Genomic DNA, 22,125 nt, shown 5'->3' on the forward strand with positions numbered 1-22,125 from the left:
TGCCTTTACTGGTTTCTGCCATTGCAGCGCCCTCCTCACTGCGATCATTGGCCAATCAGAATATTCAGCGGCACTAATAGGCTGGCCATGCGGCCTCACTACACTGCCAGCCGAAGATTCTGATTGGCCCGTGGTCGCAGAGAACATGCAGCTGCAGGAAGCCCTGGGATGTAGCTACTACATCATCCTAGTCAAGGAATAGCAATATGTAGAAGGGAGCCAAGCACACCAAACAGTAGAAAAAATCTAAATGTAGCAAAAAAAGGTAATTTTATGACTAAAGAGTCTGAGTTACATTCTGAACAGACTAATGAAATTATCTAATGCCCTGACCCAAGTTACAGCTATCAGATGAGAAACAGGGCCAAGTTACCCCACTTCAATGGACCATTGGCCTTTATCGCTAAGCCAAGAATTATTCTTGACTACTTTTAACTAGTCTTAATCATAAACTCACCACATCAACCAGTAATAACTTCAACGTATTATTTATTATATTTATGCTTCACCACAAAGTCGCCAAAAATAAATCCCTGCTTAAATCCTGACCTGTTGTTGGCCTTGAGGACTGGAGTTGGCCACCCTTAGTACTATAATACTGTTTATTCATATATCTGTGTTAATTGGTTAAAGTTGGATGATATTAGGAGGTACAGAGTACCACAAAAATTTTTTTTATTGTTTGCAGACCCAGAGAACATTTCCTTTTTTTTTTTTTTAATTTACAATTGCTTTTTAGTTATTTATTTATTTATTTCCATAAGGCTCCATTCCTTTCTCTTTTTAGCGTATAAATATTATATAAACCTCTATAAAATTAAGTTTGACCCACTGTTTGACAGGCAGCATTTCTTCATATCAGGCACAGTGCCACCAATTACCTAAAGCCATTGCCTGCGTTGCATATATAATAACAATACGAAGCATGGATTTAACCCTATTTTTATGGTGTACCCCTCTAGAGATCTCTGTATTCTGTTCAGGGGTTCTTTTAGAATGGCTGCCTTCTGCTCTAATGGGAAACACTTCACGTTGCCTAATATTCAAAGACACTTCATATCATTTCTAAGAAGAAATTTAGCAAATAATTAACAACAGATCTCTGATATTTTAAAGAGCACTTTTCTATCCATTCATCAAAAAAAAACTTTTTGTTTTTGTTTTTTGGAGGGATCAGCTCCTAACAAAACCATAGCCGTGGATTCCTTTATGTGAGTCAGAACTGTAAAAGATTATACCATAGCATGCTAAGCTATTGCAGTTTACAAACGGGACCCACAGAGTGATTATCGTGACTTTGTGGTCATTCCTTTGTGCGAGCTGCACATTGTTTCCAGATCTTAGAGTGATAAACGCAGGTTCAAAAATAGCTTGCTGTGGGAGTGTTTTCATATCTGACATTATTAAGAGGGCCAGTCACGTGAGCTCTGGGGATAATAGACAGCTGCATGGCTGAGAGAGATCTGCACTGGTAGAGCAGGCACAGGGGTGTCCAGGAGTGGGGCAGAGGAATTGTGTGTGAAGGTTAAGAAAGGTCATTTCTTTGTACACCCTTAGCATTACAGCTTTAGCCCTCACGTCCACCCTCGCAAAAGCTTAATCATTCAAGACCAAAGTCCTCAAACAAAACCAGGTGCAGTTCTTGAGCTTCGTCTCTTGCTTGCAGCATGAACCAGGTAGAGACCAACCAGCTGTACAGCTACACCGACGAAGAGGAGGTGTATATGAACCAAGAAGATGAATGGGACCGGGACATGCTCCTGGATCCAGCATGGGAAAAGCAACAAAGAAAGGTCAGCACTGAAATATAGATGAGTGAGATTGTTATTGTGTAAGAGGGATGGGATGCAGAGCTATAACAACTACAAAAGTCTTGGGGAAAGTGTAGGGTTTTTGCCGGTGGTCATTCCTTTTAATGGACCACAGAGTGAGATGTTTTTGTGCAAGACCTCACACGTCTCTTCTTCAGATGTACTATATGAATATACAGAATATATAATATGGTTAGGAATTAATCTGTAAAAATGTATGTGTGTGTGTATTTTATGTGCTTGGCAGACAGTAGCGGCCCCAGACTGGCGTCAGCTGTGGCGTGTGCCTCAGTCTAAAAAGATTGTGCCACAGTGTGTGTGTGTATATGTGTATATATATACACCGGTATATAAAAGTGCGTGTGATAGTAATTTTCTTTTATATACTACATTAATAAATGTGATCATCAAACAACCAAAAGATTGCATGCTAGGTTGTAGTTTCTGTAAGTTCCCTGGCTGGGAACTCTAGTGGCCATGCAACGCCCCTGTGGTGTATAAATATTGGAGCCACTACTGTTGGCGGATAATTGTTAACTGATGTTGACAGATAACTTCAACTAGTCATACAGTAGATGGTATGCTTAGACACATAGGCCCATTCACTTGCATAGGCTGTAAGGTGTCTTCCGGCGTTGGGTTCTATGGAATAGCCATAACCTTTTCAGCGGTAAGAATTTAGAAGACTTCGTCATTATGAACAAAAAAATTATGATATGCTAATAATAGCATGATACAGTTATTATACTTTTTTTTAATATATAATATATACCATATGTGTGTGTGTGTGTCCACCTTACTGTACGAGGGACTTGTAAGAATGCAATACTCTGCACACCAAGCAATGAAAAGGCTCAAGCATTTGCATTGTGTCACAATTCTAGTAATACAAATTAATTTGAGGCGTCTGAAGTGTATTGCACTTTCATACTGTACGTGCACCTTTTTGTTTGTTGAGAAACGAAACACGGCACAAAATAAATCTCTGTATGTATAACAAAACTATAATGTGAGAATATTTTGAAAGTAAGATGACTATGGCCCTTACTGAATATGATATGAAGATTTTATCTCAATCAGAGCATATTGAATAGAGACCAATGATTCATATCTGACTGGCTGCCTCGAATAAATGTACAGTATATAACTGTACCGCCATCAAGGGATTTTTCTAGCAGAAGGAAGTGGGTAACAAATTATTACCGTGCTACATGCATTCGAAATAATAAATGGGTTTTCATACAGTGCTATAAACGCAACACGATCTATATGAAATCTAATTGTATCTTCTTCAGCAAGGAATAGGTTAATAAATCTGTGAAACTACACACTGTTGGATCTGCTTTTAACTGGGGATTAAGCGTCTGCCATGACCCACTGCATTAGGCATTGCCAGGTAATCCTCCAGTGGAAACTAGGTGCCATGGAATGAGTGTCAGTCTCCTGATACCTGTTATTTTGTGTCCGGAACGTTGCTTTGAAATATTAGCGTAATTAAACACATGATTAAAAATAGCTTCCAGTGTGCAGCCATATTTTTGGGGCTTTACAGAGACAAGGAAGCTACAGGTTATCCCATATACAGTACGTTGGCTTTTAAGTGTCAGTGACTTGGCTGCAAAACTGGAGCAAAACAAGTACAAAAGTAAGGCTGCGCTTATAGTGCCGGCGACGCGACGTCGCGGCAAAACAAATGTATTGCCGCCGTCGCGTGCACTTATAGTAAGCGCGACGCTACGTGAGCCACGTGGCGGCGCGAAATTTGGAAGCTGGTCAAATTTTCTTTTTCAGAGGCTGTCGCCACATGACAGCCTCTGAACCAATCAATGGCCAAATACAACTTTCGCGGGTGGCGACGGGTGACGTCATCTGTCGCGTCGCCATCGCGCACACTATAAGTGCGGCCTAATGCACCTTGCTCATAATTGGAATGCTTTTCATTGACAGACCTGGATAAAGTTTTTGTACCAATTTTGCAGCTGAGAAACTTTATTAAATAGCTAGCCCCAAAACGACAATGTATTGAAAAGCAAATAACACAGTGTAGCACTGCGTAGTAGAGTTGTGCAAAGTTTGGCACGAGCTCATGAACCATGCAATGTATAACATTGATATATATATATAAATATATATATATTTATATATTATATAGTATATAATATATATAGTACATAATATAGTATATATAAAGTACATGTATAGATACATACATATTTCACATCCTACGTACAGGATGTATGTTATGGAAATGGAGTAAAAATACTGTCGTCGGTTCAGCAATATGTTTAATATCACATTAAGCACAGTTACCCCTGCCTGTCCTTTTCTGGCAGTGAACACACATGTATGTCCTATGAGACAATCTCCTGGAAGAGGGGAGATATAAGCGTGCCATTGTTGCTATTGTGGGCAGCAGTCTGTAGACTGCTGCCATTTGACTGATATGCATGGTATGAAATCTGTCAACAGATGCTGGGAGCAGATGATGAAGTCTGCAGGATTACAATGGATGAGACGCCTAATTATAACCACAGTTTGTAAGGAATTAGAGTCTTTAGTAATCCAGGCATCTTGCTTTCTAATTCTTTGCAGCAGGAATATCAACTCTTCTGGATCCCCAGTAACACATGGGGAGGCACTCATTTATAAACTATTACAAATAAATGCTAGTTTATGACGGTATTGTTTTCTCTGTGTGAGTATAAAATGATCTGAAGATGCTTAATACTGCCATAGCTTTATCAAAGAAAAAATTCCCACTGGTTTCAAGTTCTGATGCAGTTTCTTTGCCCCCTCAGGTCCCCTGATCACAGAAGTCCTCATCCTTCTGTTCCATTTACTGATAGATCCTGTGGAGCGCAGAACGCCATCTCCACTATAAAATTGAGCAGGAACATTGTGACATAGCTAATACTGTATGTCATGGGGCTCCTGGAGTACCAGACCCCATGACGTAGTAGCTACTGTACATCTAAAAGGCACTCAAAGGTGTAATCATTTCCCTTTGGTTTTAATGTGATTGTTTTTCGTTAATAAAACTGATGCAGTTTTTTTTTGCTCCAGTTTTGCATCCGCGAGACATCAACAAATAACCTCTTTGGAGATTATTCTTTGAAAAATCTGGTGCAATTCTTTTCCAGGGGTGGCAGCCGGGAAACTTTTGTAAATAGCGTGGCAATGGGCACGATTTGGGGATCATACACAAACGCTATATAGATGTAGCCAGACGTAGGTTCAGCCGAGCCATGGCAAAATAAAATATAATAATAATGTTGCCGCAGCTGCAAAGAAGGTGACAGCCAGGGAAAGCCACTGGCGACCATTCTTTCTTTATGGGACTCCCACAGCGTTAAGCCCTGCTGTCGGGAATCCCGCGGTGACATTCGCACAACTTTCCCCGACATTAATGCTGGTAACATCTGTAGTTAATGGTGTCCTCTAATTTTGGGCTGACATCCACAATGCATTGTAAAGCAGCGCTCATAACGTTATGTTCCCTAAAACAGGAAAGGATGTTATGTTCTCTGACTTAACAGGGCTAAAGCTAATTATATGCAGAAGCAATGTACGAATGACGTCTCATTAAGATAGGCTCAACATCCCGGAATTATATACACCAGTCTTGGTGTTATTCCTATCCAGACACCTAAATAGGGCTTTTGCTGAAAAAGAGGAGAGGAAACACTATGTTATTTAAATTGTGCATGGCTGGCATTACACCTATCCAGACACTGGAAAAGCCTTATTTCAGGATCTTTAATGTGAGTAATGCCACATTTAGGCACTATCTAACAAACGTAACGTTAAGTCCGCGTGCTAAACTTAGGCTTGGTCCCTGCTGGCTACAGCAGCGCCTGCTATGGCGGACGCTGCAGGGACAAGAGCCGCCCCTCAATGAGGCCGGGCCCGCTGCGAGGGGGGGGGGGCCGCCACGCTGCGCCGACAGTTTTTTCAGGAGAGTAGAAAATTGAGTTCTAGGCCACGCCCCCGGCATTCAGCCAATGAGGGCGAACCTGCCGAGTGACGTCATGAACGCGCCCCCTCCCTCCCGTCTTTCCCCAGCTCTCTGCAGACCGGGGAACTCGGCTGCACGCGCCGCCAGCCTGGTAGGCACGCGTGCAGTGCAGACAGCGGGGCCATAGCCTTAGACTAGTGCTAATGTTTCATTTGAATATCATTTGCATGTCATTATCACTAACGTCTGTTAAGGTTAACGCTATGCTCTTTACAGGGGAAACCATGGCTAACATTCTTAATGTCCTTTAAGTTAAGTGACTTCACAGCGCTTTGTGGATCATTTACTATCCTGATTGTTAATGACGCAACCGAATAGATTTTTGCTACTTTGTAAAACCAAATACCTGCCGTAAAAAAAATACTTTATATCCCGTTCTTATCCAGGGGAAAAAAAACATTATTCATTATAAATGGCTGTTGATTGTTGTGGATCGCCTGGAGGATCGCCACATTTGCATAACATACACCATGTTGGTTTATTTGCATGTAATAAAGAATCTTGAGGCGCAGTACGTTGCACAGCCCACAATGTGGTCTAAAAAGTACGGGAAGCAGTTAGGAAATGAAGCAATGACAGCTGTTTTGGCATTTGGGCCAGTTTTTATGTGCATACATTTTTATTATTATCCTTTTATTTGTAAAGCGCCAGCCTACTCTGTACAATGACCCCCTTAGCCCTGTGGGCCCTGATTCTGAGAATCCATAGTTAATCAATCAAGTGATCAATGCCGTTTAACCTTCATTAGTAATATACCATTTTACTTCTAAGTCAAAGTTTTTTTTATAAAATTTTATTAATAGCAATAATTAATAATAATAAACATAAATATAACACCTGCAAATGAAATACATAGATCATTATAAACATATGGTGATTTAAATATAAATAAACAATTATTAAATCAGATTTTTTTATTCTAAATATTTAAAGCTATGATTATAAGTTTTAATTTTGGTACAACAGGGGTGCTTAAAGAACCATATAAAACATTTATGGTTATCACAATATTGTATTGTATGTCTTTATTTATATAGCGCCATTAATGTACATAGCGCTTCACAGTAGTAATACATGTGGTAATCGAATAAATATCATGGAAATATAAGTCATATAATTAAGAGTAAGACAAAAAAAATAGACTTCACCATCTATATACAGTATAGCCCAGGTAAGTTCCCCAACAGCCCCTCTTTTATTCAGTGATCACTTTTCACCCTGTTAATTGGTAAGAGGAAGAGATCCCAAAGGAAAACACTTAACCGACAAAGAATTTTAAGGACCGTTCTCTAAATGTAATCACGAATAAGTATTTGATGAAGGACAACACATTTCCACTATGGTGCTCTCAATTTACATTTCGAAATGTCAAAGGAACATTGTTGTCAGGTTTGGGTTTCAGCTCCAACCTCCCTATCCTACAGGGAACATTCTTTATGTGTCAAATGAGGCTCCAGTACTTGAAGATGAAGCCAGTCCATGGAATGGGTTGTGGCACATGGGGAAACCTTCAGCCGTTTGCAAAGCATTAGACCACAAACACTTATACTCCGAAGGAAAGATATGTCACTGAGGTTCATTTTTCCAATGACAAGAATGGCTTACTTATTAACCATTACCGTGCCCTAATTACGTACCTGATGCAGCATGAGCCCTATCATGCTAGAGGACCTTATGAGGTACCTGATGCGTCATAGGCACTTGCTCGTTTTCTAGTGGGTGATGGGACTGACCGCTCCGAGGGAGCAGCCGCATCAATCAAAACGGAAGTGGAGTTTCTGGCATCTGGAGCCTGATTTGAGAAAACCAAAATAGCAGTATTCCCGGGTGTGAAAGTGAAAAAAAGTACTGTAGCAGTACACCGTGCTGCAAGTGCCTTCACATTTTGATCCCTTGAGTGTATGAAATGTTAACAATAAACTCCCTGTATTTTAACAAAATATATTTCAACGTGTGAAATCTGGAGACAGATTATAATGTTTCCTTTTTTTTAAACTGTTGCATTTTCTTTAAAATGACTAGGAGGAAAAGTAATTCTAATTTTCAAGATGGATTTTAGTACAGCTCAACCCAGTTATAACGCGATCTGTTACAACGTGAAACCGCTTATAACGCGATGCAAGTGTGGCTCCCAATTTTTGTATTTATGAATACTTTACAACACGATTATTGGTATCTTAAATACTTTATTGTACAATGCATACAATTATATATTATTTCTAACGCGATCCGCTTATAGTGCGATGTGATTCTTTGGACCCCAAGCACAGCGTTATAAGGGGGTTGAGCTGTAGTTGGTTTTCAGGTTCAAGAAAATGACACACCTTGGTAGTTGAGACTTATTTCGCCTCCTTAATTCTACCCATGCCCAATTGATTTAGTATATTATTTAATATTACTATGAGGCAGTTTGTTGATTTGAAATTTTACTGTAAAATATCATGGGAATTAAAGGACAGCACCTCCTAATGCCCAGAACTAAGGGCAGTAGTTTGTTTTTAGGGTAAATGTAGGTGAATGACACCTTTAATAAATAATAATAATTTAAGTATTTATTAATATATTGTTTTACAATTTTAACATCTCTGTTGTAAAGACATGCTTTTGAGACTTTATCTATCATCTTTCGGATGACTGTTTGTAATTTCTCACAGCTACAGTAAATAGTTGTAGTTTCATTCTTTATAAAGTGAACACGAAGCCATCATTAGTTAAACGGGTAATTAACTTATGAATTCAGCAGACCTGAAGAAAAAGGAAATGTTAACTACTCACAGGATACAAACTAGTAAAATTGTTACTATAAGGATGTTAAATCTCTAACCAATTTCTAGCCAAATACAATATTACTGCACATTGTTTAACAACTAATATATTTTGGCTCACTGCATGTGGGACTGCTCCTTTTAATTATCCAACAGTACATTAATGCTGTCTCAAATTTATACATTTTAAGCATTGTCAGCAATCTGTTATAGTCTCTCTTTTAAATCAGCCACACTGGGCAACGTGTATTTACTATACACCTCATAACATACATCGACCTTGGTCCCCTGCAGATGCACTTACTAGAACACCCTCCTACTGTCTCTGTATGATCTTCCTACTTACCACTTAGATTGTAAGCTCTTCCGTGCAGGGACTCCTTTCCCTAATGTTACTTTTATGTCTCAAGCACATGTTATGTGTTGTCACGTGTATCACTGCTGTGACGTGCTATGTACATAGATGGCACTATATAAATAAAGATATACATACATACATACATTGGAAAGCTACTTTCAGGGAGATTGATGACATTGCAGGAGTTTTCTAAAAGTTCCTTGACTTGCATTAGGATGAGTTATTTATTTTTACCTCATAAACAGGGAGAGCTGGTTAGTATGAAATCAAAATGATGGCCCATATTTACGTAGCAGTGTTATGCCACAAGCTATACAACATCTTCCAGACCTTGGAGACTCCTTACAAACCATTCAAGTCAATGGGGCAGTAGGGTGTCTTCCATTGCCGGAAGTGTCTCATGGCAGAAAACTGCTTAGTAAATATGTGTCTTAGTTATGGCCATTCAAGTGAATGGAGTGTTAGGTGTTTTATGGCACCAAAAGGTATCTTACAGAATAGCACTGCTTAGTCAACATGGGCCTCTGTTATGTGCATAAAACTCAGTTCCCATCTCTAAAAGCAGCAAGCCCAGGTGTTTTAAAAATCTATATATTGTTTGATACTATTCATATCTGAAAGGATCTTCAGGAAAAATCTCTCACTTGACCATTTTGCTGCACAGCGAAGCTATCATCTTGACACTTAGGGGGTCATGTATCAGAGCCTTCTTGCTGCAAAACCATAGTACAACTTTTCCAGAAACACTACATAAGATTTGTCAACCAAGATAATGTTATTGTTAAGAGAGCAGTTGTTTGCCCCCTGCCCCCACCCCCCTTTGCAGCATGACAGCTTGATAAATAACCTCCCAAAGGGGAAAAGAGCCTGTCCATAAACATAGCAGTTGAATGTCACTTGGTTGTCTAAATAGTACATTACTGTTCAGCAACAGAGCTCCCCTGGTACACTATGCTAGACCTTTGAAACCAAATATTACAGTACAGTAAATCCTGTTGGAAGAACTATGTGGAGTCTTCTAGTTTTAACACAGTGACTAATACTTTGTAGTTACACTGCAGTATCTATGAATAGGTCCTTATGGTGGTTTCATCTTTATTGTAGAAGTGGTCTGCAATTCTGCTGCCATGTACTCTGCTGGTTTCTTGCAGCATCGACGAGGTTGAGCAAAAAGAGATCAACAAATAATCAAAACAGTATTATATTTGAAGCATTGCGTGCCAACACTTTTGTTACTTATATATTCTCTTGAAAAAGGGTCATTTAGTTTAACCCTTTGGCCAAAGCATTGTAAGCTTGCGAGCCACAACAAGGCAGACCCTGTTCGCAAGTCCTAACACTACCAGGTATACATATGCCACGGTCAATAGCTCTCCTTTTTGACACTTATACTGTATACATATATATTTTGTGGGGGCTCCCAAAAAGAGCTTGCTGGGGTTTTGTGTGTTTTGTTAACACTTTTGTTACATCACAAAAAAATATCTTAACTCTAATTCAAATCTAGCATTGATAAACAAGAGTTCCTAATATCTTAAGTGCTTTTGTTTCCTCTGTGCTTTTTTAGAATGAGATATACAGATGTAGTGACTGTTACTGCACCAGCTAGTGCACTCGTGAGTGTTAAAAGTGTGCAGTAGCTGACTCAAAGAACGGCTGCTTCTCCCGATGCTATGTTGCACGAATGTTCCGCTGCAGCTCGTTAGCAGTTGCTATAATTTGTCTACATCTGAACGGAGAAAGGAGTTATTTACTGAAGTTACCTAGCTGCAAAACGGGGGCGCTAGTTTTGCATCAAATATGGAAGCGGAAGACTTTAGTAAAATAACCTCCATGGGGTGAACAGGAGTTTGATTGGGTGTGTATAATGCATATGGCATAATGATAGGAAGCTCAGTGGTAACAATGCATTCAATATAAACACCTTGGCTGGGTTCTCTATCAAAGTCTAACATTCTACATGTTTGTATTTGTTCAGACATTCACAGCATGGTGCAATTCCCATTTGAGGAAAGCGGACACACAGATCGACAACATCGAAGACGATTTTCGGAACGGCCTTAAACTCATGCTTCTTCTGGAAGTCATTTCAGGTTTGTTTTGCAAATATGTTGATATATCTTTATTTGTATAGCGCCAGCCATGTAGATAGCACTGCACAGTAGTTATAAATGCAACAAAGTAACATGAGATGTAATACATAATAAGGGCTTGAAACATAAAACATTAGTAAAAAAAAGTCCCTGTCCCGAAAAACGTACAATCAATTTAAATCTAGGAAAGAGACACTATATTTTCATAGGATGAAGACCATGAAGAATGAACCTGGAGTGGATTAAATTGGGCCATGGCAGTGCTAAGAGGGACATACAGTATAACAAGGACTTAAAGGTGGACAATAGACCTGTTGAAAGCACTCCCTGATCTTACACAGCGTAATAACTCATGTATGCTTAGTAATGCTCTGAAACCACGAGAAAGCAATCTATAATCTTTAAATGTAACATTTAATAATAAAGATTTAAACCAAACAAAATACATAAAAGCAGCTGATAGCCGCCGGTAAAACGCATAGTTAAAATGAATCTGTGATAACATAGCGCCATAGCCGTAGCATATAAAATGATAATAAAAAACCTTCAGTGGGAAAATATACCTCCCTGGTGTTTTAAAATCAACTCACATGCCCATAAATAATTTTCCAAGGTAATTTATAAAAGGCAGAACTTAAAAAAAGAATATACCGTAAATAGAGAAAAGTGCAAAGAGTTGTTTGTTCTTGTTAAACTAAACTGCCAATGTATTTATATATGTTAAAAAAAAAACAAGAAACAAACAGCGCAACTTCAAACAATGATCTAAACTTGTATCAAAATACCTATTGCAATACTTTACACAAAAAGAGAGGTGTTAACCCTTTAATTCTAACTTTCCCTTTTTAGCCTGCTGCCACTTAGGTCCACGGCTCCACAGATCCGCAAAAGTAAATACCAAAAGAATGACCTAGGCGCAAAATATAAGGGAAGAGAAGAAAAAAGTAGAACAATCATAGGGTAGTATGTTCAGACAATTGTACCTATTAAATGGTAAGATATGCACTCACAATTATGTTGATAAATAAATGCCTTTATCCACCATTGGGACGAGGAACTCAGCTTGAAGTATTCTTTACATCAGCAGAGCTCCCCCACACTCTCCAACAGTTTCAGCAACAGGATCCCACAGTTGCAGTGATTAACCTTGACATTCAGCTTCCGTCTCGAGGACAGGTCCCATGTAAGGGATAAGGCAGGGAAAAAAACAATATAGTGTGAAATCGTTTTTTAATAAAAGTAAAATTAAAATACCTCACAGGCAGTACACTCGCACTCTTTAAGTAAAAAATGCGCAGTTTGAAAGTTTAGCAGCTGAGTCTCTCACACTCAGTACTGCCCCGATGCCGGCGTCGGTATTCACCCGCGATCACTTCCGCCTCACGTGATCGTTCACAGTCTCGCGAGATCTCGGCTCTGCTGTGGACTCCGGCTCCGTGATAGAATTCGGTTGTCAGTCTCTCTCTGCAATCAGACGCCCTACGCGTTTCTCTGTTGTGGCTTCGTCAGGGGCTGATCGTATTTAAATATGTGTTAGTTTAAGGGACAGACATGACTGAATAATACCACAGAACTAATTAAGTTTATAGCCTGGTATGGGCAGTCTATTGATATTGCTATCTCTTTTGTTTTTGGAACATGTTACAAGATATTAAGACAAGTGAATGAAGGGAGCACTGGTAAATTGACAGTGGACAATAAACTTTAGATGGCAGGACATATTAGATCCCACAAAAGATTGCCTATGCTGCTGTCAGTTCTTTGGGGTCTGTGAAAAAATAAGTGCATCTGTTATCTGCAAAGAACTTGGTTTCTCTGTTTTCTTCAGGTTGTCAACTTAAAAACAAAAACAAAAACACTGAGACCCATATTTATTAAGAGGTGCTATTCCACAAGAAATATTTCTACACCAGAAGACGCCTAAGGGCCGATTCACTTAAATAGACCCGGAAGGTATCTTCTGGCGCTGGAGGTGGAATAGCACAGCCTAGTAGATATGGGCCTAAGTATTAAAGTTGCTTCTACAACTCCATTTCTTATTGTAAACTACTGTCACTTTGCTGTTGATCATAGTACTTTATTTCCACAGGAATAAGGCTTCCAAAACCAGACAGAGGAAAGATGCGTTTCCACAAGATTGCTAATGTCAACAAAGCTCTGGACTTCATTTCAAGTAAAGGAGTAAAACTAGTGTCGATCGGAGCAGAAGGTATGTTGCCATATGGATTTAAAGATACTGCACATATTTATTCAGCACTTCTATGCTTATTCACTTAGTAAATTTGACTTACATCCTGTCAAAGGCAAAGAAGCCAACACCAAGCATATGGTTAATGTAAATGCATTAAATGTGTGACAGAAGGATCATTTGGCACGGAAATGTTTCTTAAAGTAAGTTCACTTTTATAGGCTCAGTATAGAATACAGGTGTAGTGCAGCCTTGTCTGTTGTGTCTACTCAATAGACTTAAACTATAGTGACTATACGTTCCCTGACACACCACATCCTCAGAACAGACCCAGCCAATCAAGTTGATGTTCTTTATGTGATGTCGGAAATATTTCTCGCAATATCAAGCCCTAAAGTTATACTCACTAGAACATTTAGGAACTTTAACCCACAGCAGTTTCTGGCTGATCTTACCAACTGCCCTTCGTACAGAATCACCTTGATACCTGACCCTGAATGTGCGCTTGATTATTTCCAATCAGAGTTCTTAAAACTCTGTGATACCCCTGCCCCGCTACGCAGAATAAGAGTACGGGGGGGGGGCGCACCTTCCGTGGGTTACAACCGACCTTTTTGCGCTTTACCATTTAAGGGATGCCTTGTGAAAAAGATACAAAGTGACTGGCACTATAACGAATCTTAATAACTACAGATGCCTGCAGAATATGTGCACAAGGCAAACAAGACACGCAAAAGCCCAATATTACTCTGACAATCTTCACCATAATACATCAAATCCAGCAAACTTCTGGAAGGTTATCAACAATATATTCCAGCCTTCTAGCCATCAACAACATATCTAATATCAAAAAGGATGATGCTACTCTGACAAATCCAACGGACTTTGCAAACGCATTCAATTAATACTTTGTGGGGTGTGCTACTTCCCTCTTATCAAAGTGCAATCTGAACTACACACGAAGCGCAAACTGGGAGAACCCCTATAGCCCCACCCTCTCCCAACGGTGCCCACAATTTTCAATTTGTCCCAGTATCTGAAGAGGAGATTACACAAGTGCTCTTCAAATGAAAACTAAGCAGCCAATGTGGACCTGACTTACTGCAATAAAGTTCCCATGGCTCCGTGCCCCAACCAGTGCCATAATGTTTGCTTCCCTAGTCAACTCTATCCTGTCTGCAGGCCATATCCCTAAGACCTGGAAAACTGCCAGAGTTGTCCCAATCTTCAAAAGTGGGGACAAAAACCCTGTCTCAAACTACAGGCCAATCTCTCTTCTCCCAATACTATCCAAAGAAAAATGTTTCAACTCACAGTTAAAGCTGCAGTTCAAGCTGCTGTTTTAAAAAAATATATATATATTTTTTGCCCCCGTTCAATACCCATTCAATATGTGCATCAGTACAGTCTGTACACTGACAAGTGATTAGCTAAGCTGCAGATCGATCTGTTCTCCTGTAATCAATCGCTTTGCTCTGGGTTATTTAATTCAGCATTATGGGAAATGTAGTCCTGGAATATGAGTGACTGGGCAGTTACTAGATACAATTGGTGCACAGCTAGAGAGAGGGCGGGGCCCATGAGCCAGAGCCTATCAGAAGGGAAAGGGGCTATCACTTTGGAAATGCTTCCTACATTAGAAACATTAAAAATGTCTTTAAAACATTTTTTTTTTTAAATTTAAATGCTACAAGTATTTTCTCATAGCACAGAACTGATTTATTAAAAAAAAAAAACACACATGTAAGATATTGCTTGAACTGCTGCTTTAAACGATTACTATACCAAGACAGATTTTCTTACCCACCTTCAATCTGGTTTCGACCAAAAACCTCCACAGTGACTACCCACTTAAAAGTTTGCAATGAGATCCAGTGCAGAATGGAACTGGGACAACTTACTGGGGCAATATTCCTTGATTTTGCAAAGGCTTTTGATACTATTTATCATGTTATCTTGCTAAATAAGCTCCAATGCTCTGGAATAGGGGAACATGCTTTAAACTGGTTTCACTCCTACCTATCAGATAGATCCCAACATATGTCTATCTCAAGCTCTAACGCCAACCCCTTAGATATCACTTGTGGTGTCCCATAAGGCTCTGTTCTGGGGGGCCCTACTCTTTTCAGTCTTGATTAATGTACTACCTACAGCTTGTAAGGGAGCTTCAATGCACATGTATGCGGATGACACTATCTTATATGCACACAGCCCTAGCCTCTCCGACCTTGGATATGTACTTAAATCTGATTTTTTTAACACTTGAAAACTGGATTTTGCAAAATAAACTGTTTTTAAACACTGACAAGACTGTAACAATATTATTTGGGATCAGTGCTAAATTTCTAAAGCTATCAGTGACAGAGCTTCAGATCAGAACCAACTCTAATACCATTCTAGCCCGTCACTAGTTTTAAATATCTGGGCATATGGTTTGAATCCCATTTAACTTTTGGGTTGCACATTGATACCCTGACATCCAAAACCTATGCCAAACTAGGTGTACTTTATAGGAACAAATCCTCCCTTAGCCAACTGGTCATAAAGCACACTGCACAGCAGATGCTAATGCTAAGTATAGATTATGGGGACATAGTGTATGATACAGCACCCCAAACTCACCATAGCAAACTTGACACCCTCTAAAACTCAATATGCCACTTTGTCCTCCAATGTAACTACAACACACATTACTGCAAAATGCTCAAAGAACTTGATAGGCCATCACTTGAGTATAATCACAAAGTTCATTTTTCCTGTCTTGCCTACAAATACTTTCTGGGGAAGCTACCCGCCTATCTGAAGAAACTCCTTACCCTTACCACACGCAGCACTTTTCACTTGAGATCTGACTTCAAAAGACTGTTCGCGGTCCCAAGGTTCAACAAAGTATCCGGCCGTTCCTCCTTCTCTTACCGTGCAACTCACAACTGGAATAATCTAACAGAGACTCTCAAAGCCACCACCAGTTAATGTTCTTTCAAAACTAAAGCTGTTTCACATTTTAATCTGGTCTTTAACTGTTACATATGCCTATAACATATACTATCTCTTACTGTTCATACAATGTCTTTATATTTAATGTATAACCCTGTTTATTTAAATGTAACCTTGTATTGTTATCATAACCGTGCCTGCACATACAGTACTTGAAAACAAGAGGCAACTCTTAAGGTATTACTTCCCGGTAAAACATTTTTATAAATAAATAAATATCAGCGTACACACAAATGCCTGGGTTACTGATAAATGTAAAAGCAAAAAGCAAACACAAGAATTTTTAGATAACTTTTCAAAGTTAGTTTGCCCATGTGTTAGGCCTCGTTCAGGGTGCAGGCTTTGGAGGGAGGGCAAGCTGCCGTGGGACACAAAGTATTCAAATTGAATACTGGTTGTCAGGGTAGCAGCTGCCCTGTCTCCGAAGCCCGGAGTTGACGCTGGCTACAGTTTCAATAAACCAAAAATTCGGTTTTTGAAGCTGCAGCAGCGTCACTGGGACCTCGGCAGCCAATGAAATCATTCTTGAGAATGATTTCAAGACTGCAACTTGGATCCCTAACCTGCCGTCTGTAGCCCCGCCCCCTCCTCAACTCCTGAAAAAGTCTGCTGGGGATGAACACACATCGCCCAGCAGACTGCCGCCCTCCCTCCCGAACGCCCGCCCTCCAACTCCTGCCTCTGGCACCCTGAACGAGGCCTTAGTTGTTTTGGGCGACACCTTTTTGCAAGTTCGTGCATTTTTATTTTTGGGATAGTCGCTTCACCAGAAACCATCAAGGGTACAAATGATATTGACTCCAACTTTGACAAAAAAAAGCCTTGGCAATATTTTTGTGAAAGTTGCCAAGTTTTGCAAGTAGTCACATAATGAGAAAAAAATAATACATTATTTCATCCTACAAATTAACTTTGCTCCAATGTTTCACTGATTGGCAAATTTCTGAAAAACAATTGTGTTTGTTTTTGTTTTTTTTCTCACAAAGGGAACTGGACAGGATCGCACATCTAAAAACCTTGGTATCATTCCACTCTGTGTTGTACAAACAAACTGGCCTGCCCCTTCCCTTGTCCTCCTGAATGATGCTCCCACACACAGGGAGGAGTTAGACAAAGGGGGGGAGGAAACACTTGATTAACACGCATTCTACTTTTCAGCATTATTAGTGGGGCGATTCGAAATTGGAAATCAAGCTAAAATTTTACAAACAGGAGCATTTCCTTTTCTTGTAGTAGCAGAACAGCAGTCCTTTGTCCTTTGAACCTAGTCATCGAAACATTATAGTTAGACAGTTTTGCCGACCCTTAAGAGCAGGGCAAGATTAAACATCAGAAACAGACAGGTTCTGGGGTTAGTCACTAAATCATGCAGCAATGGGGAGTCATAGTATAAGCAGTCTGCAGGTTTGCAAGGCTCTCCACACAGCAGGAATGTTCCTAGTAGCAGGACAGTATGCAGTGGTCTCTCCAGCACACATGGGACACATAGGCTTCTGAACATACCCATACATAGCGCTTTGTGTTCAGTCCATCTGTTGTTCAGGTAACCCTGTGAATTGAATACAGTAGCTCAATATTTGGGCCAGAGGGAACTCTTGGAATCTGATAGCTAACTACCTACACATTTTACATAGTTACATGATTACATAGTAAGTTAGGTTGAAAAATACATATGTCCATATAGTTCAACCTTTGTTCAAATTTAATTGGGTGAAACTCATTCTACTGTATAAAGTATAGCTTTATTGATTCAGAGGAAGGCAAATAAAACAACACAGTGAATCATTTGACAATTATGTCTCATAAGGGGAACAAAATATTCCTTCTTCACTCCAGTAATGGCAATCAGTTAAGAAAGAAAAAAAACACGCAAATCTGTGTGTGTAACGGTGCGCTAGGTGTGAGCTCCCTGCACGTCTAGGATTAACTACCCCTATTCGTTGTTGATGCATAAAATTGTATAAAAAATATTGCAAGAGATGTGCACCATAGGCAGTTAATATACATAAAAATAAACACCCAATAATTTAAATATGCATTAAAAAATATATGAAAAACTCAAAATAACCACTGTTATATATATAGTCCATGTAGATGCAAATTTGGCAGCAAGCACAATACTTAACTACCCTATTTCCTCAATTCTAAGACGCACCTTTTTTTCGATTTTCACATGCCTGAAATCGGGGTGCGTCTTAGAATCGATGTATTACATTTTTTAACATGTTTCAGGACAGGTTCCATGTCAGCGGAGGACGAAGTGTGCGGCGGTGGCAGGAGAGGTTCCCCGTGTGCAGAGCGTTGAAGATGGACAGCGGGCGGGAGTGCGGTGGCGGCGGCAGGACAGGTCCCAAGTCTGCAGGTGCATGAAGATAAGAAGACAGCGGGCGTGCGGTGGCGGAGGCGGCTAATAGATCATAATAGCAGGAGCAGAGCGGCATAGTGGAACGGCTTGGGAGGTGCACACTGTAACATCGGAAGTTGACCAGTGTCTGACTTCCAGTTACAGTGTGCACCTCCCAAGCCGTTCATCTATGCCGCTCTGCTCCTGCTCAGCTCTCCTGCTATTATGATCTCCTGCCGCCGTACCCCACTGCACGCCCGTTGTCTTCTTAACTTCATTCACCTGCAGACTTTGGACCTGTCCTGCTTCCGCACACCCACCCGCTGTCCATCTTCAACCATCTGTAGACGTGGGACCTCTCCTACCGCCGCCCGCTTCATCCTCTGCTGACATGGGACCTCTCCTGAAACATGGTAAGGGAAAAAGTAATTTTCCTCGATTGTAAGGGCCAAATTGATGGTGCGTCTTACAATCGAAGGCGTCTTACAATCCAGGAAATACGGTAAATGTGACACAATTGAGTGGAAGTTATATTGTATCCACACAAAGTAAGTGTTGTGGAGAGGAATGTGTTCAGGTAGAAATGTACCCACATGGAATATTCCTAAGTTTATGTAAAAGGGTCTAGAGATGCTGCCCCAGATGTCATGACACCAACCCTCAGAAACGTCAGAAACAAAAAGAAAAAATGGGGGGCGCAGACATAGTATAAAATCCTTTATGTAATAATTAACCAATAATGGGTTAAAAAGCTTGCACTCGAACAGTAAAAATAAATGAGAGTATAGTCACCTGTTCTGATAGACTCCAGTCTCTTGTCTCATCCGTGGGTAATCAGCTGGTGCTCCTTCTGGTTTTTGCTCAGGACAATGGAACTGCTGGTTGCTTTCCTGGTCTGTTGGGTGTGGAGAGGTCTTCTATCGCAGGCTGGCGACCCCCATTGGTTAGCAGCGGACACTCCTCTGCTCTTCCATATCCTCCTCTATGCCCAACCGGCGTCCTGGCTGCTGCGGCGACCTCCCAGATGTGACATCAGAGTCCTGGAAGTAGGTCTTCCCCCCCGTGCGCTTGGCTTTGATCGGAGCTCGGGCAAACAGCTGATGTTACCGGCTGAGTAATAGAGGCAGCCCTGGAGTGTACTAAGATCATGTTTGCTTCTTCTCTCAATCCTACGCGTTTCTCCACTTGGTGTGGCTCCGTCAGGGATCAACAGCAAGCAGGACGCCGGTCGGGCATAGGGGAGGATATCGAAGAGCAGAGGAGCGACCGCTGCTAACCAATGGGAGTCACCAGCCTGCTACAGAGCACCTCTCCACACCCAACAGACCAGGAAAGCATCCAGCGGTTCCATTTTCCCGAGCGCCAGAGCAAAAACCAGAAGGAGCACCAGCTGATTACCCACGGAGGAGACAAGAGACTGGAGTCTTATAAGAACAGGCGACTATACGCTCATTAATTTTTACTGTGCGAGTGCAAGCTTTTTAACCTATTATTGATTCATTATTACAGAAAGGATTTTGTACTAAGTCTGTGCCCCCCATTTCTTCTTTTTGTTTCAATGGCAATCAGTTCCCTACCTGACTCCACACCCATTCTATGTTTAATTTATTCTGCATATGCCCTGAATACCTTTTATTTGAAAAAATTATGTCTAACTATTAAATATATCTACTGTATCTGCCTTCAAAGTTTCCATAGGTAGTTAATTCCACGTTTCGACTGCCCTTACTGTAGAGAACCTTTACCTTTTGTGTTAGTGAAATCTCCTTTCCGCTAACCTCAAATTTCGACCATGTGTCATTTGTATTGTCCTTGGATGAAAAGTTTGCTTGAAAGTTCTTCTAATTGGGATAGTCCTTCCTGATAAACCAGACCTTCCATTCCTTCAATAATGTGGTGGTCCTTCTCCAATTTCATAATGGGGGGGGGGGATGTTTACGCCACACAGTGCTCTCCTTATTCAATGTGTGGCCTTACTAAGGATTTATACAGGGGCAAAATTATTTTTCATTCCTCCCATCCTTACCCCATTTTATGCAAATGTGAATCTGAAGTAGTTATTGATAAGACAGTCACTTATCACAAACATCTTTGCTGGAATACATTCCCGCCCCCCAAATTTAAAAAAATTATGTTTTTGTAATTTTTCACAGCTTGCTGTTGAGTGCAAGAATCAAGTTCCATACAGTGTAAAGAATTGGTTGCAATTTTTAGGTTGCCCTGCATTCACATGTTCAGTACCAGGGGGTCTTTAAACAGTTACAGAACAAGAGTTGCGGTAGATTTTGGGAATATTTACCATTTAATTAATATTCCTTGTAGATTTTTTAGAAGCGCTGACAAACAAAATAGTAAGTATGGATCGAAACTGCTGTCATAAGAGAGGTATTTCCAGTGCAAGTTGAACCATGTGTAAGTTGCTTGTTCTTTTATTTCCGCTCTAGAAATTGTGGACGGGAATGTAAAGATGACTTTGGGCATGATCTGGACAATTATCCTTCGTTTTGCTATTCAAGACATATCTGTAGAAGGTAAGAAGGCAGCCTCGCCAGGGACAGTATTGTTGAACTTCTTCTGGAATGTTACAGCTGTGCATGGTGCAGAAGGGAAGGAATAGGGTTAGGGGTGCCTAGCTCCTATATGATAGCAGTGTATCTCACACATAGGATTCTAGAAAATGAGTACAACATGGAATTCCCTAAATGAAGTGCCATGTTATCACATATGATGAAAATACAATGTATCCTGTTTACTTACTTTCTTACTCTGTCAGCCCTCTAGTTCAGGGGTGCTCAACTCCTGTCCTCAAGACCCCCCAGCAGGCCAGGTAATGAGGATATCCCTGCTTCAGCAAAGATGGCTTAATCAGTGGCTCGCCATTTTGATTGAGCCACTTGTGCTGAAGCAGAAAAATCCTTAAAAGCTGGCCAGTTTGGGGGTCTTGAAGACTGAAGTTGAGCACCCCTGCTCTCGTTCACACTCCATCGTTGTTGACGCCAGATCCCTATTCTCTGTATCTTTTTGCCCTCTCTCTCTCTCTTTTCTCTCCTCTTCTTTTTTTATGTTTTACTGATGTAACGCAAAAATAACTAGAATTGATCTTGAATTGTCAAAAGCTTGTTGATGCAGCCAGACAAATGTGCAAGTAACAGCGTATCCTATTTCATGTATTAGAAACCTCTGCCAAAGAAGGTTTGCTCTTATGGTGCCAGCGGAAGACTGCTCCCTATCGCAATGTGAACATACAGAACTTCCATACCAGGTAGCATAGCACTATGGAGAAAAACAGCTGTTGTGCCAAGTCCTGCAGTACACTTTTACTTCTACACAACACATTTCTGTTCATGTTTTTTTTACATATTTTTAACTTTTTTCACAATTCCTTTTTTTGTGTAACCAAATAAAGCATTCAAGGCTAAGACTTCTATGTGACACATAGGATTCTCAGTGGATGTGGTGATACCTCTGTTGGGAAAACATAGAAATAATAGATAGCGTTCAACACATAGCACACAGGTTGACATAATTCTATATAAGTCACTTGGGTGTTGCTT

At 40.4% G+C, this 22,125-nt stretch overlaps 1 protein-coding gene across 1 annotated transcript in view; it reads left to right on the forward strand.

The window, feature by feature from the left end:
- Positions 1 to 1,433: 1,433 nt before the first annotated feature.
- Positions 1,434 to 22,125, forward strand: part of ACTN2 (actinin alpha 2) — a 59,333-nt gene continuing 38,641 nt past the window's right edge. The window contains exons 1-5 of the mRNA XM_075596399.1: positions 1,434 to 1,793; positions 10,928 to 11,042; positions 13,132 to 13,251; positions 21,016 to 21,102; positions 21,746 to 21,833. Coding sequence (XP_075452514.1) covers positions 1,668 to 1,793; positions 10,928 to 11,042; positions 13,132 to 13,251; positions 21,016 to 21,102; positions 21,746 to 21,833 — 536 coding nt within the window. The 5' untranslated portion in view covers positions 1,434 to 1,667. The remainder of the gene's footprint in view (positions 1,794 to 10,927; positions 11,043 to 13,131; positions 13,252 to 21,015; positions 21,103 to 21,745; positions 21,834 to 22,125) is intronic.

Source organism: Ascaphus truei, chromosome 4, assembly GCF_040206685.1.
Source record: "Ascaphus truei isolate aAscTru1 chromosome 4, aAscTru1.hap1, whole genome shotgun sequence".
In the NCBI taxonomy this organism is placed as follows: Eukaryota; Metazoa; Chordata; class Amphibia; order Anura; family Ascaphidae; genus Ascaphus; species Ascaphus truei.